General features: G+C 38.5%; 1 protein-coding gene across 3 annotated transcripts in view; it reads left to right on the top strand.

Moving 5' to 3' along the window:
- Positions 1–22,533, top strand: part of cacnb4b (calcium channel, voltage-dependent, beta 4b subunit) — a 45,794-nt gene extending 23,261 nt beyond the window's left edge. For 2 of the 3 annotated variants that reach the window (XM_067459297.1, XM_067459299.1), the window contains 12 exons: positions 726–857; positions 3,140–3,262; positions 3,437–3,564; positions 6,193–6,242; positions 6,511–6,530; positions 6,738–6,818; positions 11,946–12,004; positions 12,110–12,219; positions 13,120–13,271; positions 13,373–13,468; positions 16,273–16,461; positions 20,346–22,533. In XM_067459297.1, the coding sequence (XP_067315398.1) occupies positions 726–857; positions 3,140–3,262; positions 3,437–3,564; positions 6,193–6,242; positions 6,511–6,530; positions 6,738–6,818; positions 11,946–12,004; positions 12,110–12,219; positions 13,120–13,271; positions 13,373–13,468; positions 16,273–16,461; positions 20,346–20,630 (1,425 nt within the window). In that variant the 3' untranslated portion in view covers positions 20,631–22,533. The remainder of the gene's footprint in view (positions 1–725; positions 858–3,139; positions 3,263–3,436; positions 3,565–6,192; positions 6,243–6,510; positions 6,531–6,737; positions 6,819–11,945; positions 12,005–12,109; positions 12,220–13,119; positions 13,272–13,372; positions 13,469–16,272; positions 16,462–20,345) is intronic. The other variant, XM_067459298.1, reaches the window with a different exon arrangement.
- Positions 22,534–25,122: the final 2,589 nt, after the last annotated feature.

Here is a 25,122-nt window from a genome sequence, read left to right as displayed (position 1 = left end):
GTAAAAAAAAAAAAAAGTTAACTCGTTAACTGTTAATATTAAATAGACGTTTTACTGTGGCATTTTCACTGTTTTTTTTACCATTGAAATAATTTGTTACCATTTGGAGTGTCTGATTTTGTTTTTTAGTTCACAAATGTGTTCATATATGCAATGGCATAAGAGACGGTTTCAGGTAAATATCTTTTCTCAGGCATTCTCCAATTTGGAAAGGGGTCTTTTTTCAACTTTTTCTTTTTCTTTTTCTCACTTCTTAAACCCAAAACAAATGTTTCACAAGGCAATATTCCATCCAAACTCTGACCTATAGAAGGAAACATTTTGCATTTAGTAGACGCTGTTATCCAAAGCAACTCAAGGTACACATTTTATTTCCCTGAGATTCAAACCCATGACCTTCGCATTGTGACTGCTATGTTCTACTGATTGAGCCACAGTTTTTGATACTGTACCTTTAAGACATCTATATGTAAATGTCCTTGGTTATGATTGGTTCCACACAGTGGCATATTCTTTTCATCAGGGCACACCGACTTTCTGAATACTGAATAGATATCAACATCGCAGAGCAGCCATATGTTAATGAGCTGGTCATTTAGAACAATCAATTTTTGAGGTTTTCATAAGTGGTCTGGGTGGACTAATCATTTTAATAACTTTCCCATTTGAAGCCATGACTTGCATGAATGCGTGTAAGTAATGGAGTATTTGCCTTTTGTTCGCAGGGTTCAGCTGATTCCTACACTAGCAGGCCGTCTGATTCAGATGTGTCGTTGGAGGAGGAGAGGCCGGAGGGGGGTAGTCAGGGCCGGCAGGAGCGAGAACAGCAGGCTGCACAGCAGCTGGAGAGGGCAAAGGTCAGGACAGACACAGATCACACTTACTTCATATTGATATATGGAGTTTATCATATTCAACACATTTTATATTGTAATGAAATGCATATATATCAGAGGCATTTCTTATTTATGAGAAAAAAAATAGATGAGAGGATTATTTTCAATCGTGTGTATATATATATATATATATATATATATATATATATATATATATATATATATATATATATATATATATATATATATATATATACATACACTCACCTAAAGGATTATTAGGAACACCATAATAATAGTGTGTTTCACCCCCTTTCGCCTTCAGAACTGCCTTAAAGGACAACTCCGGTGAGAAATGAACCTAGGGGTAATTAACAGATGGTTACAGAGTAGATCGTTCTCTGGGATGCGTTTTCATGGAAATCGAATTTAAAGAGTTTTATCTTTAAAAACAGATTAGCTTATAATGCTAGTCTATGGGGCACAGAGTAGTGAAATTAAATCGCTAGTTAATACCACTAACAAGGCTAAAAATAGCCTCACACTAACACAGTAGCATAATGAGGGTCCCTACATGCAAACCGAAGGGTTGAGAACTTTGTAAGAGTACAAACAGTTTAATAAGAAGACACATTATAAACAGAGCGCATTTCGCGATCACGAACAGGCGCCATCTTGGAAAACAGTCTCGACTCATCGAGCGACGAGAGCTCTGCTAAGTGATGAACTGTGACTTGGAATCTCATATGGTCCGTTGTTTCTGGAAGAAAACACTGAACACAACAGAGAAAATAAATAAATAAAAATAAAAATGTCCATGTTATTACATTTCACAAACTTAATTCCTATCGACCAGCTCACTTAGAACAGCACTCGTAGATCGATTCATCAAGACTGTTTTTCGAGATGGTGCCTGTCCGTGAACGCGTAAGGCACTATGTTTACAACGTATCTTCTTATTAAACTGTTTGTACTCTTACAAAGTTCTCAATGCTTCGGTTTGCATGTAGGGACCCTCATTATGCTACCGTGTTAGTGTGAGGCTATTTTGAGCCTTGTTAGTGGTATTAACTAGCGATTTAATTTTACCACCCTGTGTCTACCCTGTGCCCCATAGACAAGCATTATAAGCTAATCTGTTTTTAGAGATAAAACTCTTTACATTCGATTTTCAAGAAAACGCATCCCAGAGAACGATCTACTCGGTAACCATCTGTTAATTACCCCTAGGTTCATTTCTCACCGGAGTTGTCCTTTAATTCTACGTGGCATTGATTCAACAAGGTGCTGAAAGCATTCTTTAGAAATGTTGGCCCATATTGATAGGATAGCATCTTGCAGTTGATGGAGATTTGTGGGATGCACATCCAGGGCACGAAGCTCCCGTTCCACCACATCCCAAAAATGCTCTATTGGGTTGAGATCTGGTGCCTGTTGGGGCCATTTTAGTACTGTGTACGCCAAATTCTGACTCTACCATCTAAATGTCTCAACAGAAATCGAGACTCATCAGATCAGGCAACATTTTTCCAGTCTTCAACTTTCCCATTTTGGTGACCTCATGCAAAATGTAGCCTCTTTTTCCTGTTTGTAGTGGAAATGAGTGGTACCCGTTGGGGTCTTCTGCTGTTGTAGCCCATCCGCCTCAAGGTTGTGCGTGTTGTGGCTTCACAAATGCTTTGCTGCATACCTCGGTTGTAACGAGTGGTTATTTCAGTCAAAGTTGCTCTTTAATCAGCTTGAATCAGTCGGCCCATTCTCCTCTGACCTCTAGCATCAACAAGGCATTTTCGCCCACAGGACTGCTACATGCTGGATGTTTTTCCCTTTTCACACTATTCTTTGTAAACCCTAGAAATGGTTGTGCGTGAAAATCCAAGTAACTGAGCAGATTGTGAAATACTCAGACTGGCTCCTCTGGCACCAACAACCATGCCATACTCAAAATTGCTTAAATCACCTTTCTTTCCCATTCTGACATTCAGTTTAGAGTTTAGCAACTGCCATGTGATTGGTTGATTAGATAATTGCATTGATGAGAAATTGAACAGGTGTTCCTAATAGTCCTTTAGGTGTGTGTGTGTGTGTGTGTGTGTGTGTGTGTGTGTGTGTGTGTGTGTGTGTGTGTGTGTGTGTGTGTGTGTGTGTGTGTGTGTGTGTGTGTGTGTGTGTGTGTGTGTGTGTGTGTGTGTGTGTGTGTGTGTGTGTGTGTGTGTGTGTGTGTGTGTGTGTGTGTGTGTGTGTGTGTGTTATTTTTTATATATATTTATTTAGTTTCTAATTCTAAAAACATCAACTTCTAGGCCAAAGCCGTGGCCTTTGCCGTGAAGACAAATGTCAGTTACTGTGGTGCGCTGGATGAAGATGTGCCTGTGCCAGGAACTGCCATCTCATTCGATGCAAAAGACTTCCTGCACATCAAAGAGGTACGGTGGCCTGGTGGCCCATTAGTGAAAGGGTCACTAATGACTCACTGATGACTTTGAATATAGAAAAGTCAAAATTTGTTATTAAAGCTGGTATCATTGGTCAAACGCTAAGAGGGGATAAAGTTTTTCCAAGCTTTTATTTCTTTTGTCCTTTCTCTGCTCCATATGCAGAAGTTTAATAATGACTGGTGGATTGGGAGGCTGGTGAAAGAAGGCTGTGAGATTGGTTTTATCCCTAGTCCCCTGAAGCTGGAGAATATCAGAGCACAGCTGGAACAGAAGAAAAGTCGTGTACAAGGGTAAGCAGACAGAGAACTTACTTACCTAATTGATGGAGCATTTGATTTTCCACAACCTTTTGGTCCTAAATATTCTGTCTGTTTAGATCCTTTTTTTAATCAAACTGGCTAGGAAATCTTGGAGAATTTTCTTAAATATGTGCACCACTACATATTTATGGATTCATTTTTTGTTTTTTTATTTGATCCATAATTAAAAACTTAACTTGTTTTTGATGCCCTTTCGAATCTGTAGAAAACCAAATGCTCTATAGTTGCTATTCTATAGATACAGTAGATACTATAGCTTGATGTAGAAACAGAATATTATATATTAGTCACTATATATAATATATATATATATATATATATATATATATATATATATATATATATATATATATATATATATATATATATATATATATATCCCAGTCTGTACACCTTACCATTAAATAAGTGTTGTTAGGCTTCAAGAACAGAGGTGGCCTTTTAAAGAAAATTTACTTTCGCCTCAGTGAATCTGGAAGAATAGCATTGAAATTGAAACCCAGAGGGTATTGTGGATTGCATTCCAGTTTCACACCAGATCTGAGTTTTACGCTCTTTTTTTCTCAAGTTACCTGTTACTTAAGTACAATGTAATCAGGAATGTTATATTTGCCAAATACATTATGACTTAAATTTGACCCCAGATTTTACATAAATGACAGTTCACTGTTCTTTTGTTGCATGTCTTAGCTACAGTAATGCAGTACCAGAACCAGCCTTTTTAGTATCAACATCGATACCTAGTCCACTGTGAAGTTATTCTGGCCGAGAACCACCCACTTAGACTGTCTGATTGAAAAAGCACAGCATTCAATAATTTATGTTGTTGTTGTTGTTGTTGTTGTTGTTGTTTTTCAATGTTTAAAACCAGAGGAAAATATTTAAAATGTTAAATCAAGGATACAATCAATGATACTATGGCCAAGAACCACCCACTTAAACTGTGTTTGAAAAAGCACAGCATTCAGTCATTTGTTTTTGTCTATGTCGTTTTGTTTTGTTTTGTTTTATTGTTTTTGTTTTGTTTTGTTGAATTTGTTTGAATGTTTAATGTTTAAAACAAAGGGAAAATATTAAAAAAGTTATATCAATTATGCAATCAGTCATCTTATGGCCAAGAACCACCCACCTAGACTGTCTGTTTGAAAAAGCACAGGATTCAATCATCATTTGTGTTTGTTTTTGTTTTTTGTTTTTTTGTTTGAATGTTTGATATCTAAAACGAGGGGAAAATATTTAAATTGTTATATCAATGATTCAATCAATGATATTATGGCCAATAACCACCCAGGAACTTTCCCCAGGAACTAGGGACTTTGGGGTGTTTTTTTTCAAAGTTCAAGAACTTTTGGCAGTGGGACTTTGGCACTGAACATGCTGATTGGTTGAGCATTTTGATTGGTCGACTCGACGCAGGATTTTATTTCAACCACTCTTTTTGCGGTTTGTGGATTAAGAGTTGTTTGCTATTCAAATCAACAATGGATTTTAAAAATACGACCGATGGGACGACGAAAAGGTTCAGGCTTTATAAAAAATGTATTTGCAAAGGACGAAATCCAGTGGGAACTGTAAAGTCACTGGACTAATTTGCATAATCATCACGGTACTTTAGACTACGATGCAAACACAGACTGGAACAGGTCTGGGGGGGGGTTAAAGTTTTAAAAAGCACAGCATTCAGTCATCATTTGTTTATTGTCTTTTTTTATCTTTGTTTAGTTTCTTGAATTTGTTTGATGTTTAAAATCAAGGGGAAATATTTTAAATGTTAAATCAATGATAAAAGCATAGTAGCGAGTGTCATAAAATAGTAAGCCTTTCAAATAATGGTACCACAGTCAAGTAGTTGTAGAACTAGAGCGGCAGAAATACGTTTTGTGGTAATAATTAGTAATAAATACAGATTGTTTCCCCCCCATGAACATAACTCAGAACATGCGGTTGTGCACAAGGATATACTTTTTAGTGTCTCAAATGAATATCTTTTAAAGATTTGGTGGTATGAACCTCGGAAACTGTTCATTGTGGCAGCCTGGCACAATAAAAGTATTTTTTTCCAGGTAAACTGATAAATATTTGCACAATGGAAATTGCATTGAAGCTAATTAGATTTAAGCTTAGAATTTCGGAGATCTCTTGACATGTTTGTATAAAATATGCATCAGACCAGGTCCATAGCTGGGCTGTCTGATGCTGAGACTACCACATGAGAGACCCAGCATTAAATGATGAGGCAGTAGACTTGAAATGATCCCAAAAAAATGACAGTGGAATTTTGAGATTGTTTGACATTTGATCTGTTGAAAACTGGGTATTAGGTTAGGTGACACCAGCTCGCAGTTTGAAATCGGATGACTGACCCTCAAACCCAGGTGACTATCGATAACAATTCTACATGCAGCATCAATTCTAGGCCACAGTACATGGACAAGGACATAGAATCAGTGTGGGTTTGACCAGGTTTTATGCATTAGTAATTAGAGATTATAGCATGTAGTATTAAATGTAGAGATTTAGAGTAGTCTGCTTGTGTGTTCGGACACACAGACTAAAAATGTTCTATCTCTGTCTCTGTTTGTCTGCTCATTTCTTTAGTAAGTCCAGTGGAAGCTCCTCCTCCAGTTTGGGGGATGTGATGTCATCAGGTGAGCCAATGATCTGGTGGGGGTGGGGCTTTAGGAGATGGGGGTGGGGTTACAGGAATCTCCCAGAGAGAAAAAAAAAGCGGAATCGTAGGCAATTCGTCAGTGGATGATTTTACTCAACACTGTCCTGCGTAAGGCTAAAGATCAAACGAGCAGCTTCTTGTGAGCATGGGACAGTGGACCATGAATGACTTGAATGGCTTTCTCAAATTTGAAGAACTTGACAGTACTTTATTCTGACTTTCTCTTTTTCCCTCTCTTTGTACAGGCAAGCAGAAACAGAAAGTGGTAAGTGTGTCCACAGGATGGAAGAATCCCCACCTAACCTTCCTGTCCAGTCACTGAGAAGACTGTCACCGCTGTCTTAAACACAAATTCCTCTCAAGTTAAATTAAAGTCATATTGCTTAAAAACTAATTGACGTATTGAACTGATATTATGTAAGCATTGGCCTTTACGCTGTTCTTTGTTATTTGCCTATGATCTCATATGCAGACTGAACATGTGACTCCCTATGATGTCGTGCCTTCCATGAGGCCTGTGGTTCTGGTTGGTCCATCCCTGAAAGGATATGAGGTGGGTTGTCAGAAATGATGTCGAGGTGTATAATCATCAAACAGAAAAATGCATTTGTCACAGATCAACCTGGAAAGATTTTACAAGGTGAATCAGCGAATTCATCATAAAGCAACATCGAAAACAGAAAATTCCTCCGTCAAGGCCGCAGAGCTGACGTTCTTTGTTTATGACTTGCTTCGTGTCTGTGTGTGCGCATTTTGCGTTATTGATACCAGCAAAATATAATATCTATTCCAGTCTCCCCATCTCCTCTCACAGAGAAAACAAAAACATACTCCTCCTCTCCGTCGTTCCGTTACCACGGCAACAACCTTCCGGGGTCCAGGAGACGTCAGTGCTAGAAAGTAGAGCACGGTTTGAAATTAGAAAGAGACAGAAAAGGGAGAGAAGAACAGCAACGGTGATGGAGGGAGGAAATTGGTGAGAGAGAGAAAGAAAGAAGGCATGTGAGAGACAAAGAGGAGGAGAGACAGTGAAGTAGAGAAAATTAATAAGGAAAGCAATCTCCTTTTATAAGACGTAACTAGATGCAGGTTTGCTTTATTGTAAGGAATTAATTTATTCACGCAGCTGCTTGGTGTTAAATTTAGTGATTTGGTTTAAGTAAATTTATGCATTGATAAGGGCAGAAGATGTATCCTTAAAACGAAAGCAAATGTTTAGTTCTGTTCCAAAAGCTCCCTATATGAGCAAATGACTTCTAAGGCAGATTTTCATGGACCCTTATAAGTGACCAACAGTGCTGGGTAGTAACAAAAATGAACTGCTTCCAGTTAGATTATTACCATATTAAAATTATTCATTATATGATTACATGTTATTTTTACAATGGCAGTCAAATATTCATAATTCTACTTCTTTCTTATATTTTAAATTTTCCTTTCTATAAAAACGCCTACAGCTTGTATGCATTCAGAAGGTCTTCCAGGTTTGTGGAATTGCACACAAAGACCAGCCACTAGTCATGAGACTATCACTGAAAACTGAGAGCCACACATTTGATCACTGGATTTACAGAAATCATTTCACTTATAATAAGTGTTTTCTCAACATTAAAACACTGCATATCTAATCAACTCCTGATTAAAACAATTATTATTTGAATTATTACTGTTTCAGTGAGTTATTTTACCATTTGGCTTTTGGCTTTCAAACACATTAAAATGTACAAATTTACGTCATTTCATATTTGCATGCAATGAAGGAATTCCCCAACTTTTTTGTCAGCTGAAATTTCTTTAACCTAATAAGAAGTTCCCTCCTGAGAAGTTATGACAATAATAAAATTAAGCCAATATAAATAATAATAATAAACAATAATAGTCATAGTCCTCTTGGTTAAGAGGTGGGTTAAGTCTAACATGACATGCAGGTAAACAAATAAAATATGTTTTTATTTATTTAAATAGTGTTCTAAAAAATATAAAAAATTGAATTTGAATTAAAAATGTGTCTTTAACTACTTAATAGCTTTTCATTAAACTCACAAATCTCTGCCATTCTATCACAAACCCCAGTCTGGAAAACCCTGACATCATGTAATATTTAATGCACTTCATGTTGTTCATAACAAAGATTGGAATATATTTTCTTTCTCTTTGTATCAATATGGTTATTCTACGGTTATTCTATTCTATTAAATTATGGTTATTATTAGATTATTCTACTCAAATCAATGTGATAAACGAGTTAGTTCAAAAGTCTTCTAAAAGTAATCCAAAAGTAGTCAGATTGTATTACCTTAAATATGAAATTTAATGGAATATGTTACTAACTACAATTTTTGTCATGTAATTTGGAATCAGTAACAGGCTACAATTTGTAAGTAATCTACCAAGCTCTGGTGACCCATTTGGAACACTCAACATGTGTGGCACACAAATAGCACTTTTCACAGGACACTCAACGAGCAATTAATAAAGTACAACAGTCGGGTTTTAGGAGTAAAAATCCCTTCTTCTTTTTTTAATAAGGGAATTGATTTCGAACAATAACTCGTAAACCTTTCAAGACAGATCACTGTGAGCTGTGTGGCTGTTAATAGATGGTACGTTTTTCTTCAAGCCATCAGCCTGTATTATTTCAACTTTAAAAATAAATGATTAATTGTTCAACAGCAGAATTCCTGGTGAAAAACGACATTACCAATGATTCTGTGAATAAATCTCAACCAATCAGAGAACCATGACAATTAAGTCAATACTAAAGAACACGTAAGCACATTGTGAATGTGAATGAGTTTCTCCATGCTCTAAAACTACTTAAAGATTTGTATGTGTAATATGCATATTTTGCAGTAAATGTGAAAATATTATTTTCTCTCTCTGTATGTTTGTGTATATATATACAGGGAGTGCAGAATTATTAGGCAAGTTGTATTTTTGAGGATTAATTTTATTATTGAACAACAATCATGTTCTCAATGAACACAAAAAAACTCATTAATATCAAAGCTGAATATTTTTGGAAGTTTTAGTTTTTAGTTTTAGCTAATTTAGGGGGATATCTGTGTGTGCAGGTGACTATTACTGTGCATAATTATTAGGCAACTTAACAAAAAACAAATTTATACCCATTTCAACTATTTATTTTTACCAGTAAAACCAATATAACATCTCAACATTCACAAATATACATTTCTGACATTCAAAAACCAAACAAAAACAAATCAGTGACCAATATAGCCACCTGTCTTTGCAAGGACACTCAAAAGCCTGCCATCCATGGATTCTGTCAGTGTTTTGATCTGTTCACCATCAACATTGCATGCAGCAGCAACCACAGCCTCCCAGACACTGTTCAGAGAGGTGTACTGTTTTCCCTCCTTGTAAATCGCACATTTGATGATGGACCACAGGTTCTCAATGGGGTTCAGATCAGGTGAACAAGGTGGCCATATCATTAGATTTTCTTCTTTTATACCCTTTCTTGCCAGCCACGCTGTGGAGTACTTGGACGCGTGTGATGGAGCATTGTCCTGCATGAAAATCATATTTTTCTTGAAGGATGCAGACTTCTTCCTGTACCACTGCTTGAAGAAGGTGTCTTCCAGAAACTGGCAGTAGGACTGGGAGTTGAGCTTGACTCCATCCTCAACCCAAAAAGGCCCCACAAGCTCATCTTTGATGATACCAGCCCAAACCAGTGCTCCACCTCCACCTTGCTGGCGTCTGAGTCGGACTGGAGCTCTCTGCTCTTTACCAATCCAGCCACGGGGCCATCCATCTGGCCCATCAAGACTCACTCTCATTTCATCAGTCCATAAAACCTTAGAAAAATCAGTCTTGAGATATTTCTTGGCCCAGTCTTGACGTTTCAGCTTGTGTGTCTTGTTCAGTGGTGGTCGACTTTCTGCCTTTCTTACCTTGGCCATGTCTCTGAGTATTGCACACCTTGTGCTTTTGGGCACTCCAGGGATGTTGCAACTCTGAAATATGGCCAAACTGGTGGCAAGTGGCATCTTGGCAGCTGCACGCTTGACTTTTCTCAGTTCACGGGCAGTTATTTTGCGCCTTGGGTTTTCCACAAGCTTCTTGCGGCCCTGTTGACTATTTTGAATGAAACGCTTGATTGTTCGATGATCACGCTTCAGAAGCTTGGCTATTTTAAGACTGCTGCATCCCTCTGCAATATATCTCACTATTTTTGACTTTTCTGAGCCTGTCAAGTCCTTCTTTTGACCCATTTTGCCAAAGGAAAGGAAGTTGCCTAATAATTATGCACACCTCATATAGGGTGTTGATGTCATTAGACCACACCCCTTCTCATTACAGAGATGCACATCACCTAATATGCTTAATTGGTAGTAGGCTTTCCAGCCTATACAGCTTGGAGTAAGACAACATGCATAACGAGGATGATGTGGTCAAAATACTCATTTGCCTAATAATTCTCACTCCCTGTATATAGGCATACCATAATGACCACCTTCCTAATATTGTATTGTTCCCCCTTTTGCTGCCAAAACAACCCTGACCTAACCATTAACAGCATTAACTTCTTGAGCAATCTGAGCTAAAGTACCACACGGGCCAGCCTTCACTCCTCATTTGTTACTGGGCTGGATATATTAGGGAGCATGTGAACATTTTGTCCTCAAAGTGGATATGTGGACAAATTCTGATGGCTAGACAACTGGGTCATAGGATCTCCAAAACTGCAGCTCTTGTGGGGTGTTCCCGGTCTGCCGTGGTCAATATCTGTCAAAAGTTTTCCAAGGATAATACAGCGGTGAACCGGCAAAATGGACAAGGCTCATTGATGCACATATGGGGCTAAGGCTGTCCCATGTGGTCCGATCAAACAGACGAGCTGCCAGCAGGATAATGCTCCGTCACAAAGCAAAAATGGTTTAGAAATAGTTTGAGAAGCACAGCAACAAGTGTTTGAGGTGTTTGAGGTGTTGTCTTGGCCTCCAAATTCCCCAGATCTCAATCCAATCAAGCATCTGTGGGATGTGCTGAACAAACAAGTCGGATCCATGGAGGCTCCACCTCGCAACTTACAGGACATAAATGATCTGCTGCTAACATCTTGGTGCCAGATACCAGAGCACACCTTAAGGGGTCTACTGGAGTCAATGTCTCGACGGGTCAGGGCTGTTTTGGCAGCAAAAGACCAACACAATATTCGGGAGGTGGACAGAATATTATGCCTGATCGATATAATTATAAGGTTTATATTTCTGTTTTTTTATTTCAATGCTTTGTGGGATTATACTTATTTTTCTGATGCCATTAATTAATTAGTTGCTTTGTCTTTTTGTCTGATTTTTAAATAATTATTTGCTTAAAATTCAAAGTGTTGTGATTCACTTTGTGGCTGGTTGGTTTGTTTTGTGGCTTTTAACACTTAAACAAAGTTTTTTTTTTAAATACCTATGAGAAAAAATAAATGGGAAAATGCATCGGGAACCAAGGCAGCTGAAGATGTAGACGAGCACTCTTGCAGTCTTATTTTAGTGGCGTTAGCATATTGCTTAGCTACAGTACAATACAATAAGCATAAACTGGCACATGCGAACATTGTTGTGGAACACAGCAAATGTTATTATTTATATATGAAGTTATTATATAGATAGGTATTTATTATTTATAATAAATGCCCTTTGTATCTTTTGTACAGGTCACTGATATGATGCAGAAAGCTCTTTTTGACTTCTTGAAACACCGGTTTGATGGCAGGTAACAAAAGTAGTTTATAGATGATTACATAGTCATTTCAAAATATCATGTTCCTGCACAACTTTTTACTGCAGCTAACCACAGATAATGTTTTTATTGTCCTAGAATAACTATAACACGTGTGACGGCAGACATATCACTGGCAAAGAGATCAGTGCTCAACAATCCCAGCAAGAGAGCCATTATTGAGCGCTCCAATACCAGATCCAGTCTTGGTAAGACAGAGTTTTAGGCTAAACATAATAGTCCAGGTTAAAATCAAAGTGCCTCTATTTAGCTTTTTTGGATATTACCTTTCATACAGATGTTTATCTGTATTGTATATGCTGTAGCGCTATAAACGTGACTTGACTCCCAAAAGAAAGAACTGATTCTTAACTGCCTGAAAGGAGTCATCAGTAATTCGTCTTACTTTTGGCATGAACCTAAATAGGTTTGTAACAAATTTGCATAATGTCATGCGTTGCTCTTTATTGGTTGCCCATTAGCAGCAACTATCTTCCCCCGCCCTCAAACACTGTAGTTGCCTGGTAAAGGTTGGTTTGTGTTGTTGACATGTTGAAAAGCGGATCCACTTTGAATGCACTTCAAAAGAATGAGGATTCAGGCTCAAATTGCCAGAATAATCACTGTGTATAAGTACTGATGAAGCCTGCAAAGCTGAAATTCAGATGTGGTGATGGGAATTTCTTTTCTGACAAGTGCTGTAAGCGGTAGACCAATCACAACCAAATGGGATCTCTGACCAATCAGAGCAGAGTAGGCTCTCGGAATGGAGGGGTTTAGAGAAACTGAATCCTTTATTGAGCTGTTTGAGACACTGTGAAAAAAGTGGTAATGCTGCACGTACTGTGTATTATGAGAAAATTAGTGTTTTTTGACCTTAGATGCATGTAAACCTATTGTAGGAGACCTCCAAAATTTAATTAGGACTCTTTAAAATAGCATAATAGTGGCACTTTAATCTAACTATCAAATGCAATCGTATACAACCACATGTCAAAATAAGTCACTTCCAAGTCCTGAGTTTTTGTGTGTGTGTATGTGTGTGTGTGTTCTATTCATGTGCAAACTTTAAACTAATATCTAACTCTTTGTGTGATATGCATGTAAAGCTGAGGTACAGAGCGAGATTGAGCGCATATTTGAACTAGCTCGCTCACTCCAGCTGGTTGTGCTGGATGCAGACACCATCAACCATCCTGCTCAGCTGTTGAAGACTTCACTAGCACCCATCATCGTCCATGTCAAAGTGTCCTCGCCAAAGGTGCGACATTCAGAGACGCTCTTGTGTCATGGTTTTAGTGTTTCATTAGAGAAATACCTTATGGTTGTTCTTACTGTGAAACCGTCTCTTCTGTCCTGTAGGTCCTCCAGCGGCTCATCAAGTCCAGAGGAAAGTCGCAGAGTAAACACCTCAATGTACAGCTCGTAGCAGCAGATAAACTAGCACAGTGTCCTCCGGTGCGTCTTCCCTTATGTTTAAACATAAACACACATATGGAAGGAAAATACAGAAATGACTCAAGCTTTATGCAATTTTAACCTCAGGCAGTTACTCTTTAGTTCCATATTCCACTTTAGATAAGTAACTTTTCAACTACATGTCAGCTAACTCTCATTAATTTGTAACTAACGCCCTGTTTACACCTGGTATTAAGATTCGTTTTGGTCAACCGGATCACAAGTAGACGAGGGAGACACCCATCGTGTTTTAATTCACATCTTTTGTCCACTTTCAAACACTTCTGTCCTGATTTCTATAATGGTAGGGTCTATGGGCAGGTAATTGTATGTGTTTTTTTCAGATATTAGGATCTAATGGACAAAATAAGCTCACGCAATTTACATATGAACGCGCCCAGAGACGAACTAAAAACATACGGAGAGCAGCAGCTTTTGTTTCTGCTCTAACAGCCGCAAGACCAGGCCGAACACAGTGAGTGTGTGTTAGAAATCAGGAATGATGAGAGAACATTGTGCTTGGTATGTTTTTTTGTCTTCAAACCAAACTTGGGTGTCTTTGTCGCTGTTCGAACGCATTCGGCCACATGAGCGTTTACACTATCCGGTCAAATTCCAATGCCCTGAATGTGGTCAAATGTAGACAAGTTTACAACTTTTTAGACCCCGTTTACACCTGTATTTAACGTTGTCCAATTGAGCTGATCAATGAAAGCACATCTTAATACCAGGTGTAATCAGGGCCTAAATGTCACTTATCTCTCATTAGAGTGTTAGGTTAGGGTTAGTAGAATAAGTTGACGTGTACTTGTCCTGTGTTAAGCCCTATTCGGACTGTAATTGTTTCTCGTGGGGTCATAAGGTTTTTTCATCACTGACGGGGGATAGTCATTGATTTTATTGCCGCCAGCCACTTAAAAATCCCTGGCTGAATGACCTACTGTTTTTTTTTTTTTACAAACACCAAGGTCGTGTGGTAAATTAATTGCCATCTGAATCCACATCTCCGAGTTTTCTATAATATCACTTCAAAATTCACTGTTTATATTCTTTTTGACCACTGCAGAGCACCGTACGGTTGCGCTTCGCTGTAATTTGGATGCATTTTAAAGATCTAGACTTTTATTACTAAAGTACTGGGAAGTATTCACAAAAGCAATATATTTCTAGCCTGACAAGCCAGACCCACATCAAGATGTTTGGTCTGGAAACTCACCATAGACAGGGCTCAATCCGAGGGGCGGGATAAACAGTTGTCTTTCAAACTCCCTCTGCACGCGATAGGATAGCGCTACACCAACCGGAGCAACGACGGTGAAGGGGAGCTCGCTGACTGATTAAACATTCGCCGTATCCGGTCGGCTAAACTCCGAACACATCTTCCCTTTTTAAGAATGACTTCAGTGCCGCTCTTTGTTCTTTTCTCAGAGGAAAGCTTAACTCCAAGTCTTCCGGAGGTGCGGGCAGAGCTGATTCGAAAGACCGCCGCCGTTCGCCAGTTTCTGTGTTGACTAGAAGACTGTGTTACTAGAAGCACGCAAACGCAACTCGGCCGTCGTCATAATGGCCCCGCCCGCCAACTCTATAGCCTACACGATGTGATTGGGCCGTCCAGATTCTGAGGAATACAGCTCAGATAGGAATTGAGAGTTGCTAGACCACACTTTCGGGCAAATTAAATTTGCTGCCGCTAGGGTGCGTCTAGATTTCTAGGCTAATATATTTCATCACCACTCCAAAAAAGAAGAAAAGCACATAAAGATTTGAAATGGCCATTATTATAATGAGAAAGAAAAAAAAAGTTAAAATTATGTTAGCAGCATAAGCAGCATTATGTTTACCTCATGTAAATAAGAGGCTATATTAAATTATTTCCACTCTTTTCCATGTGGAATAAAATGACTTCCTTTATTTTGAGATAAAATACAAGACAAAACCATTTTGACTAGACTGGGTAAACCCATCCTGATCCAGCGATTTGATTTCACCCTTCAACTCAGTCTGGAAACCCATAGCCTACATTCATTTCTACTGCTTTTGTTACACTTTTGCGGGAACCAATCGCAGACTGGCTTATCCACCTGGCGCGCTATTGGCGGGTTTAACACGATGACAGATAGAGAAGAAATGGGTCGTTGACTGTTGGTCCCGCCTCTTGTGGTCAGATTGGTTGAAGGACTATCCAATTGCATACAGAGTCATTCGAATAATGCTCGTTTTTCACGCCTCTTGTGCAGTAGAAAAAACTGCAGAGCTGACTCCCCAAACCAATGCTGAATTTTAAATTGAGCTTGTTCTGGTAATAGCCAGACAACATTTTAACCAAAAAGTTGTGTCTATATATCTTCCTATTTTTAAACAGATTCAAATAATTAAGGTATTATTTTCCTATTATTAAATTAAATATGCATTTATTCATATTATACCAAGCATAGGCCTATGACAATTAATTTAGAGAATACAATCATGTTATTGACCACGTTAGCAGCATGTTTCCAGGTGTTCTGGATCACAAAACTCGCTTGTCCACCGTAAAAAAAAAAAAAACGGCAGTCGCCATGCAAATGCACCAGTTTTACCACTGAGGTGGCATGCTAATTTATTTTTACAGTCCTCCACGTGGGAAACAATTAATGTCTACTGATATTCTGACTGGTAGTTGACATGTAGTTGCAAAGATACTTCTAGTTAGTCAAATGTCTAAAGTGAACTGTTGTTGCTTATCACTCTAATAATTTGTCAATATTTTTGAATGTGTTTGTGTGTGGCATGACTGTGTGTATGTATGTGTTCCTTTTTAACAGGAGATGTTTGACATCATCTTGGATGAGAATCAGTTGGAAGACGCATGTGAGCACCTGGCTGAGTATCTTGAGGCGTACTGGAAGGCCACCCACACCTCCAGCAGTACTCCACTCAACCCTCTGCTGGGCAGGAACCTCGGCCCTGCTGCCCTGGCCCCTTACACTACATCTGCCATATCCGGCTTGCAGGTGCGAAGTCACACACGCACATCACATATAGAAGGCTATTTAACACGTAGGGTCAGATTTACTATTTACAGAGAGAGCGATTCCAAAAAAGCGTCAATGGGAGTAGAAAGTTCTGTGCGTGATCTACTGACAACAAACAAATTAATGAACAGATGCAGCCGGATCATTTTCATAATGACCAATGCAATCTACCAATTAGTGTCTGGTTTAAGAGATGCTTTTTTAGGTGGTATATAATAGGACAAACAACAGTGAATTGACTAGTGCAAACCTTAGTAAATAACTTTGCATCATTTATTTAAATCAATTATTTGCAATTACTTTTAACCAATTTTTGCCAAGATGATTTTGGATATATAAAGTCAGTTCCCTTGCACTGCAAGGGACAATGGACATGTCCCTGTAACATTTGACAAGCAGAAATCCAAATGCTTTTGTTAAAGGTCCACTGAAATCAAAATTGAAGTTTTTTAGCTTTTAGTATGACTGTGTTAGCCTTAAAGTTATGAATAAGCTGGTATGTTCCAAAACTATGACAATATTTGCATTTAGGAGATATAAGCATTCAAAATTTACAGTCTCCCACTTCCGCTAAAACGGATCTCAGATTTTGATAACATCATCGCAGACTTCACCTTCTCGTCAAATCTTTTGTCCAATCAAAATGCTCTCTAGAATCTAAAGCCCACCCCCTTACACTGCTGAAGCTGTGGCTGAAATCGGTCAGTTGTTTACACACGTATACTAATTTCTACATGATGAAAGGCACATAGCGCACTATGTATGTGATAGGAAATGATTCAGTGTAAATCTGCTTTCATTTGAAGTGAATGAAGTCTGTTTTCACGTTAGTTTCATGCACCGCCTCAGCGCACACACCCCAACGGCTCTGGTCTAAATTTAGACTACAGACACGAGAGCGCAGCGCGGATCATATGCGCAAGTCCACGCTGCCAACAAACATATCGACCCATTTGAATTCTGCACAGAATGCTGCATTTCAAAAGCGATATGGAGGAGATTATGATGGTAAACAGTGTTAGAGGAAACTGATGGCTTTACCAAACAGAGAAAGGTCCCTCTTGCTAGTCAAACTTTATATTAATTAACTAAACGCTATTGGCTGTTTCAAAAAAGGGGAGGAGCTGCTAACAGCTGGAGCCGTTTTAGGGGAAATTACGTCAACACATTGAATAATGCGGCGCGTTCCAAAGCACTTCAGTGGGCCTTTAATATTTGAACATTTGTTTCCCACATTTGTCACTTGCAAAGTATTCCTATGTTATCTTTCTTTAAAATAATAGTTTATATATTTTATGTAGAACAGTGTCTATAAATATGTTAAACATTATCAGATTTCTTAATGCTTAAGCCTAGTCTTAGACTAAAATGCATGTTTCAGCTGTTTTAACTGAAAGCAACTTGCACTTGCAAATCTTACATTATGTCAGTCTACTTATTTTGTCTCAAGATACATACCTGTAATGATTTTTTTCTAAGGTACATTTATAAAAGCTACTTAAAGGTGCCCTAGGTAGGATTGTTGCAGTAAAATATCCAAAAACCACCTGGCCAGTGTTATATATTTTGTTCATTTGAGTTATTACAATATCTCAAATGTTTCCAACTATTTGTCAATTGCGTCATATCGTCGTGACCCTCGGTTTCTATTTTTTTTGTTTTGGCAGAAACGTTTTACTCTTAGCAGTGTATAACAAGTGTCAAAGCAGCCGCAGAGCGAACGCACAGAGTAACGTCATAATATTAAACACACTTAAATGTATCTAATATGATAAACAGAGCTGGAAATACCCAAGACCGGAAAAGCGGAAATGGCGCCCATGACTGTGTCCCGTCATAATAAAAGTCCCGCTGCTGGCGAGCAGTGTGTTCCGTAACAATCGCTCCAGCAGCCTTGCTCAACTCCACAACACTCTGTCCTGCTCTGCTTCATACTACAAGAATGTTAATAATCGCATCCATGAACATGATTTCTGCCCGAGTCCTATCCCAATTCTTTTCCACCGGCTGTAAGGTGAAGACCACATGTCCCAAGATTCTGAGCTCAAACTTGGCGTTATCAAACTATGACTTCGTTTTGAATAGGCGCCCTCTAGCGGACAAAAAAGTTACATAGTGTAGCTTTAGCCCCGTTTCCACTAAAATTACCCGGAACAATTTGTACCAGGAACTTTTTTACAGGAACTTTTCTCCCCCCCAGACCTACAACTGTCTGCGTTTCCACCGCGATCTAAAGTTCCGTGAAGATTAGGCAAATTAGTCCGGTGATCAGATGTAGGACTGCGCGCGACTGTTCCTTCAAGTCAGTGAAAGACAGTGATCATTTTTGTGTGTACCGGTTGACAGATTTAGTGGACTATTTACATGAGACGTTATCTAAACCGATCTGGTGTTTACATGTGATGACTTTCAATCTCAATCATTTTGTCACATGCAGTTTGTCTGTCGCATCAAAAATGTCATCGCTGTTTTCTCCAGCAGCTGGAATGTGTTAACTGTAGCCATAGCAACTCTTAACGGCCACCAGGACTAATACAGTATTATTTATAGCTATTTATTTGTTGTAAAGTGTAATAATCATCTCAGAAAAAAAAACTTTATTCTGTCAGTCGCAGAGTTAAAGTAAAAACTGCCTGGGGCAATAAACGCTGTGTCATTACTCCAACGTTATCTTCATAACTTACGAAATAAAAAGTTTACCCCTCAGAAAAATGAACTTTCCTCTCTTGTCAACATGAGCGCGGCGCGCACGGTCACGTCATGTAAGGACACGCACTTAAAAGTAATCGGTCAGGTCGTTTACATGGTGAAAAAAAATAATAACGAGTATGGAAGAGATTCAAGCTGTGCTGCTTTTGCTGGTTATGTATAGGTTTACTAAGGTAATTAACAACGACAGAAAAGAGCACTAATATGCAGATTCAGCAGCATGCAGCATATTCAGAAAGCTTGTAAAGCTAGATTTAAAATGACAATGTAACGTTATATTATTATCAGCTACTACGGACATTGCACGTGAGATGGCTGAGACAAACGCGGAGTGCGCCAGACAGAGAGCAAGACTGATATTTACTGAACGTAGACCGAACCTCGCAAAAGACTTTTAAAAATGCCCTTTGACATAATGCTGCGTGAGGCGCTAAACCAATCAGCATGTTCAGCGCCCAAGTCCCACCCTCGAAAGTTCCTGAACTTTGAAAAAGTACTACCTTGCGAGCAGGGCCGTTTGGAGGGGGAAATATTTACCCGGAACTTCATTTAGACCCTGGTTCCTGCGGTCAAAACACACAAAGTACCACCCAAAGTTCCTGGTTCCTGGGTAAAGTTCATGTGGTGGAAACGGGGCTTTTAACTGACCTTATTGAAATAAGGCCAAAATCTAAGCCTTGTCTGTGAAACCAGGCCTATAAATGTCTTCACTGTCACTTTTGATCAATTATTGTATCTTTAATGTAAGTATTAATTAATTTATTTTTCTTTTTTTACATTTAAATGGTAGTGTATTAAAAAAAAACATTCATGCACACAACACTTAAAGGAATAGTTCACCCAAAAATTACAATTCTGTCATCGTTTACTCAACTTCAAGTTGTTGCAAACCTGTATGACTTTCTTTCTTCTGCTGAATGTCGGTAACTGAATGTCAGTGTTTTTTAATCCATACTATGGAAGTCAATGGGGCCCAACAACTGTTTGGTTACCCAAATTCTTCAAAATATGAAATTTTGTGTCCAGCAGAAGAAAGAAATCCATACAGGTGTGGAACAACTTGAGGGTGATAAATGATGAATTTTCTTTTGTTGGTTAAACTATATCTTTAAAATCAGTGCTGGCTCTTACTTTATTTGGTACTTGTACATTAGAATCAACAGGGACAAAAAACACGGCACGCCAACCACACCGGGGACAACTCCACCCCCAACGAACGGCGCAACCTGATGACCTCAGATGAGAACTACCACAACGAGCGAGCGCACAAGGGACGAAACCGGGGCTCATCTGGCTCGCAGCACGGCGGCAGCGGTCGAGACCACCACTACATGGAAGAGCAGCAGGGCTACCAGGACCCCTACCAGGACACCTACAAGCCCCACCGCAATCGCAGTTCCCCAGGCAGCTACAGCCAGGACTCAAGACACCGGCTCTGAGCCACCCTGCCCCGTTTCGTCCTCCAAGCCTGAGCCACAGAGCCACCGAGCCAAGATGGCTTCTGTCCAGAATTGTATACATCTTCCATTACGTTTTCCTTTTGTTAGGGTCTCTTGAGCTACAAAGCAGAAACTGTTTAGCCCCTCCTGAACCTTCGCCATCTGACCAAAGCCTGCATTTCCACCTGCTTATACGAGGCTCAACATGTCTGCCTGGGAAAAGAGGACCTTTTAACATGCAATTGGAGACAGTTGTTATGTTTTGTTATGTTATGTTAATATGCTTGTTGATTATTTGTTTTGTCTATTCTGTTGCAAAAAGGCAGGTTTTCCTTCTACCAAGCAACCATTTAACTTCGAAATGGAATTGAATGATTGGTTGGCCTTTAAAAGCAAATATTCTGTGAAGCTAGCAATAGCAGAGAATCAGAGAGTTTCAAAGGGTGTATACAGGATCCCTGAAAACTGAATAAGGAGCTCAGTTAGTCTTTATGTCATTATTGCCAGCATGTTACCTGACCGCATGCTTTCCCTCGTCATTAGTGCATAACTTGAGCGGACAGACCAATAAGCAGGACCCCGAGAAAATGGCTGCCAAACTGGAACATTTCAGTAATAATGTAACTAACACAAACCTACTGCCAGCTGTCTTTTGTTACAGAAATAGAATCTTAAATACAGTGATCTTGGAGTTTCTTAGGCGGAGGAATTTTAACTTCTGCCTTAAACCGCAGGAATCTCAGATTCAGCCACAGACAGACACTCATCTGTGAAGTTTAGCATGACGCACTGCAGTCCCATAGACTCATTTCTTGCCAGGCGTTATTTTCAATTAGGAAGACAGCTTAAAGAGACGCATAGGAATGCCGAACAAAAGTGTCACGTGATCTAGTCCTCAGTAGAGTTAGCAAGTCTTTTTATGATTCATTTTCATGATTTAAAACCAGAAATTAGGGCACTTTTGTACATTGTAATTTAGCTAGATCCATCTTTTCTCAAGGGTGCTTGGTGTCTCTAAAAGAAGACCATCGAATGACCATGATGAAAAGGTTAGTTTAGCTCTGATTCTTTAGGAGTGACTGGCACCCTGTTCTCCACCCTGCCAACTGGAGCAGCTGGCGTCCAGCCCACTTCAGCCGATATGCAGTGACCTCCTCGGCAAAGGCAGACCGCTTGCCCCGTCTCAAATACTACGGACTAAATCCGACAAGTGATGTTCTTCTGCTCATACGTTTTCAGGGTGAAAGGGACCGTCCAAGGACAAGTAGGTCCTCAACATAGGGAAGCCGTTCACACCTGGAACTGAAACTTACAGACACAAGGCCTTGGCAAACCATGGATTTCCTCGCCTGCATATTCTCGCCTTATTAATTTATGCTAGTTTGTGCATTTTCAAAAGAATACATTTTAAAGAAAAAAATTAACTCTGAAAAACGAAGGACCGCAACGAGTACATTCTGTATGCATTTGTCTATGAGCATGCTTCTCTGTTAATTATATAATGAGGATGAATGAACATGAGGAATTTGGCAGTCAATGCCAGAACTGGACTAAACAAAAAAATCTGAAATCTCTGAATTTGCTGCCTGAGACAATCAGATGGAACTTCTCTGTAAAACCGGAACGTTGTTCATCCCTTCCCGTCATCCTGCTCTCTCCCGTTTCACAGCAGCTTCATCTGAGCTCCAGATAAAAGAATAAAAATGTGTCAATTTTTTCCTTTTTTGTGAAAGTTGAAAATTAAGGATGGAAATGCAAAATTGCATGCATATCATTTTAATTTATAACAAATTTGAAAGAAAAAAATGTTTTATGGAATATAATTGTGTAAAAGGCAAATCTAGCAGTATTTAAGTTCTTTTACAAAAAAGAAAAGAAGAAAAAATAAATGGTCATTTTGAAACTGTGTCCTATTTATTCATTCATTTTAGATTTGTTTGGACCAGTTGGTTTCTCATCTCAAAGGCCATGGTAATACCATGGTAAGGATGTAGTATGATGACTGAATATCAAACAGGTGCATTTTATTTTAAAAGTTTCCGCATGATTTAAAACAACTATCAATAATTGTATAATCGCAAGGTACTACTAATATACAGAATATGTAATATGAAAGTACCAGAGGCTTCTCAAAGAATTTTTTTTTATTTTTTTCGTAAATCCATGTTTAAAAATACATAAAAGTTAAAGCAATTACACTGTCGAGGAAAACAGGATGAGTTATGTAGAATGTGAGACCACATCAACCAAGAAAAGTGAATTGCATTATCCCTCCTCACCCTCAAAAAAAAAAAAAAAAAAAAAAAAATCCTTAACTTTAGTTAATCCTTAACTAACATGATTGCATGCAGCAATAAAAAAAACTGAATGTTGGGACGGATAATTATGGAACAGAAGCTAACGTTGCAACCATCATTTGGCTCCTGTTCTTTAGGGCCAGGATGCACCTCAATAAATTGGTTAAGAGAATCATTAAACATATGAAGATGACACATTCGACCGCTACAGAAACGTCGACGCATCCGCCATCTTGGAAAAGGTAAAGTTTTAGGTGCTGTTGTCACTCAGTAAAAAAATAAAAAAATAAATCTATTAAAAAAAGAGTATGTATATTACCACAACATTATTAAACAGCATCGGATAGTAAAACCCGCAGATATTTATATTCCTGAATAAATGGGATAACCATTCGCAGGTGAGAATGTGTTGTTTTTAAATCTATTAACTCATTATTACAGGCCTTTAAACTATGATAATTTGTGTAGGCTATGTCGTGTTAGCTAAACCCGTCGTCTTGTTGTATTGTGTTATTGGCAAAAGCATCAGCTGAAGCTCATACATGTAGGCTAGTTACAGACGCAGTCAACTCTCGAATGTTTACGGACCGACTTTGACCGTTCCGATATGGCGGATGGCTTAAGCATAATACGGCCCATAGAAAACAAATCTGCTAATGAGGCGTCTATGTATACATTTCTATGGAGAATGTTTGGTGTGTGAAGAGCTGTATTTTACACACAAGATGGCGACTTTGAGTAAGAATTTAAATACTACCATTAATAGTTTTGATGACTAGAATTTGGGAAATATTATGAATAAAAACACCAGTGGATCCATCTGTATGTCCAACCATTGTATTGGAATTCTATACAATCAGTTGCTTTCTGACAAAGCAAGTCATGCACACTTCTTACAAAAATCCATTCTTGTTTCGAACAGTAGGGAGCAGTATTGTCTTGAATGTTGCTGATGAACCTCTTCCCTGTTAGAAACCTTTTCTCCTCCCTCTCAACCCATTTCCCTCCCCTTCCTCTTAAATCTAGATTAAAGCCACTTTGTAGTGTAGCATGCAAGACGCTGTTGGACAGAATGTTCCCTCTGTGGCACACAGAATCAAGACATTTTGTTTAACATATATTCAAAAATGTATATTGTTTTCTTCAATATTAATGACTTTGGTTCGTACAGCCTGTTATTTATCAGTCTGACAGAAACATCCTCCTTTTCAGGATGCTGAAAGCTGAATGTCCTGTTAAAAGAGGTTATCGGATATTCTTTAGGTCATGTGAGGAAAATAACAATATCACTGTTTAATACACAACACTTTGAAATAAGTGCTTTTGGCTTTGCTGATTACATCAACACTTACTTTTTGAGGAAAGTGCTCTTTGTGGTTGCCAGGCAACATTGAATTTTCTATCTTCAATGAACGAGATGGTAAGTGCTCTTATTAGAAATGGCCACACGAATAGCTGCATCACAAACAAAATAAAAAAAAAAAACTGTGCAATCAGCTTTTATAGTAATAGGCAATAACATTAGTGAAAGTGTTGGGAAATATGAATACAAATTTTACCAGAAATTATCTTCTATAGACGGTTTCATCGAACGCACGCGCGTTGCTACGGTTACGCGCCTGGCCCGAAGTTAACTTCCGGTCTGTGTCTGTTTGTATGGCGCACTACTCAGTAGAAATACATTTTGACGTACTATTCTTGGTTAACATGATATAAATATTAAAAATCAAGCAGAGAGCACATGACACAAGTTTCCCAACATTATTCTTATATTATGAAACAAAGAAACATGTTATGCCGACGCATTGCATAATTGAAAGGCGAGTGCGCATGCATTTATATAGGCTACTGTGAACCCACCGGTAAAATTATGTTCGTTCAAATCCAGCTCAGACATGACATAAATCTGTAGCTTACTATACTTGTTGTAGCCTTTAAACAATGTTTTTTTTCTTCATATTTATGTAAATATTATAATATTATTTTTAGATTTCATCTGATTATGATAGGCTATAAGTGCAAAGATGCGAGTGGGTCAGAAATGATTTTGGTGGTTATATTTAGTTTAATATTAAGTTTTGTTTTGTAAAAAGCCTTTCTTTCGTTTTGTACAAATTGTCTCTTAATTTTAATAAAGGGTTCTTCGGTTAATTGCATGTATTTAATTAATAAGAAATAAATAAGTAAGCGTCTCA

Source organism: Pseudorasbora parva, chromosome 12, assembly GCF_024679245.1.
Source record: "Pseudorasbora parva isolate DD20220531a chromosome 12, ASM2467924v1, whole genome shotgun sequence".
In the NCBI taxonomy this organism is placed as follows: domain Eukaryota; kingdom Metazoa; phylum Chordata; class Actinopteri; order Cypriniformes; family Gobionidae; genus Pseudorasbora; species Pseudorasbora parva.
Note: the sequence above shows the minus strand (reverse complement) of the source record. Positions and strands in the feature narration are given on the sequence as shown.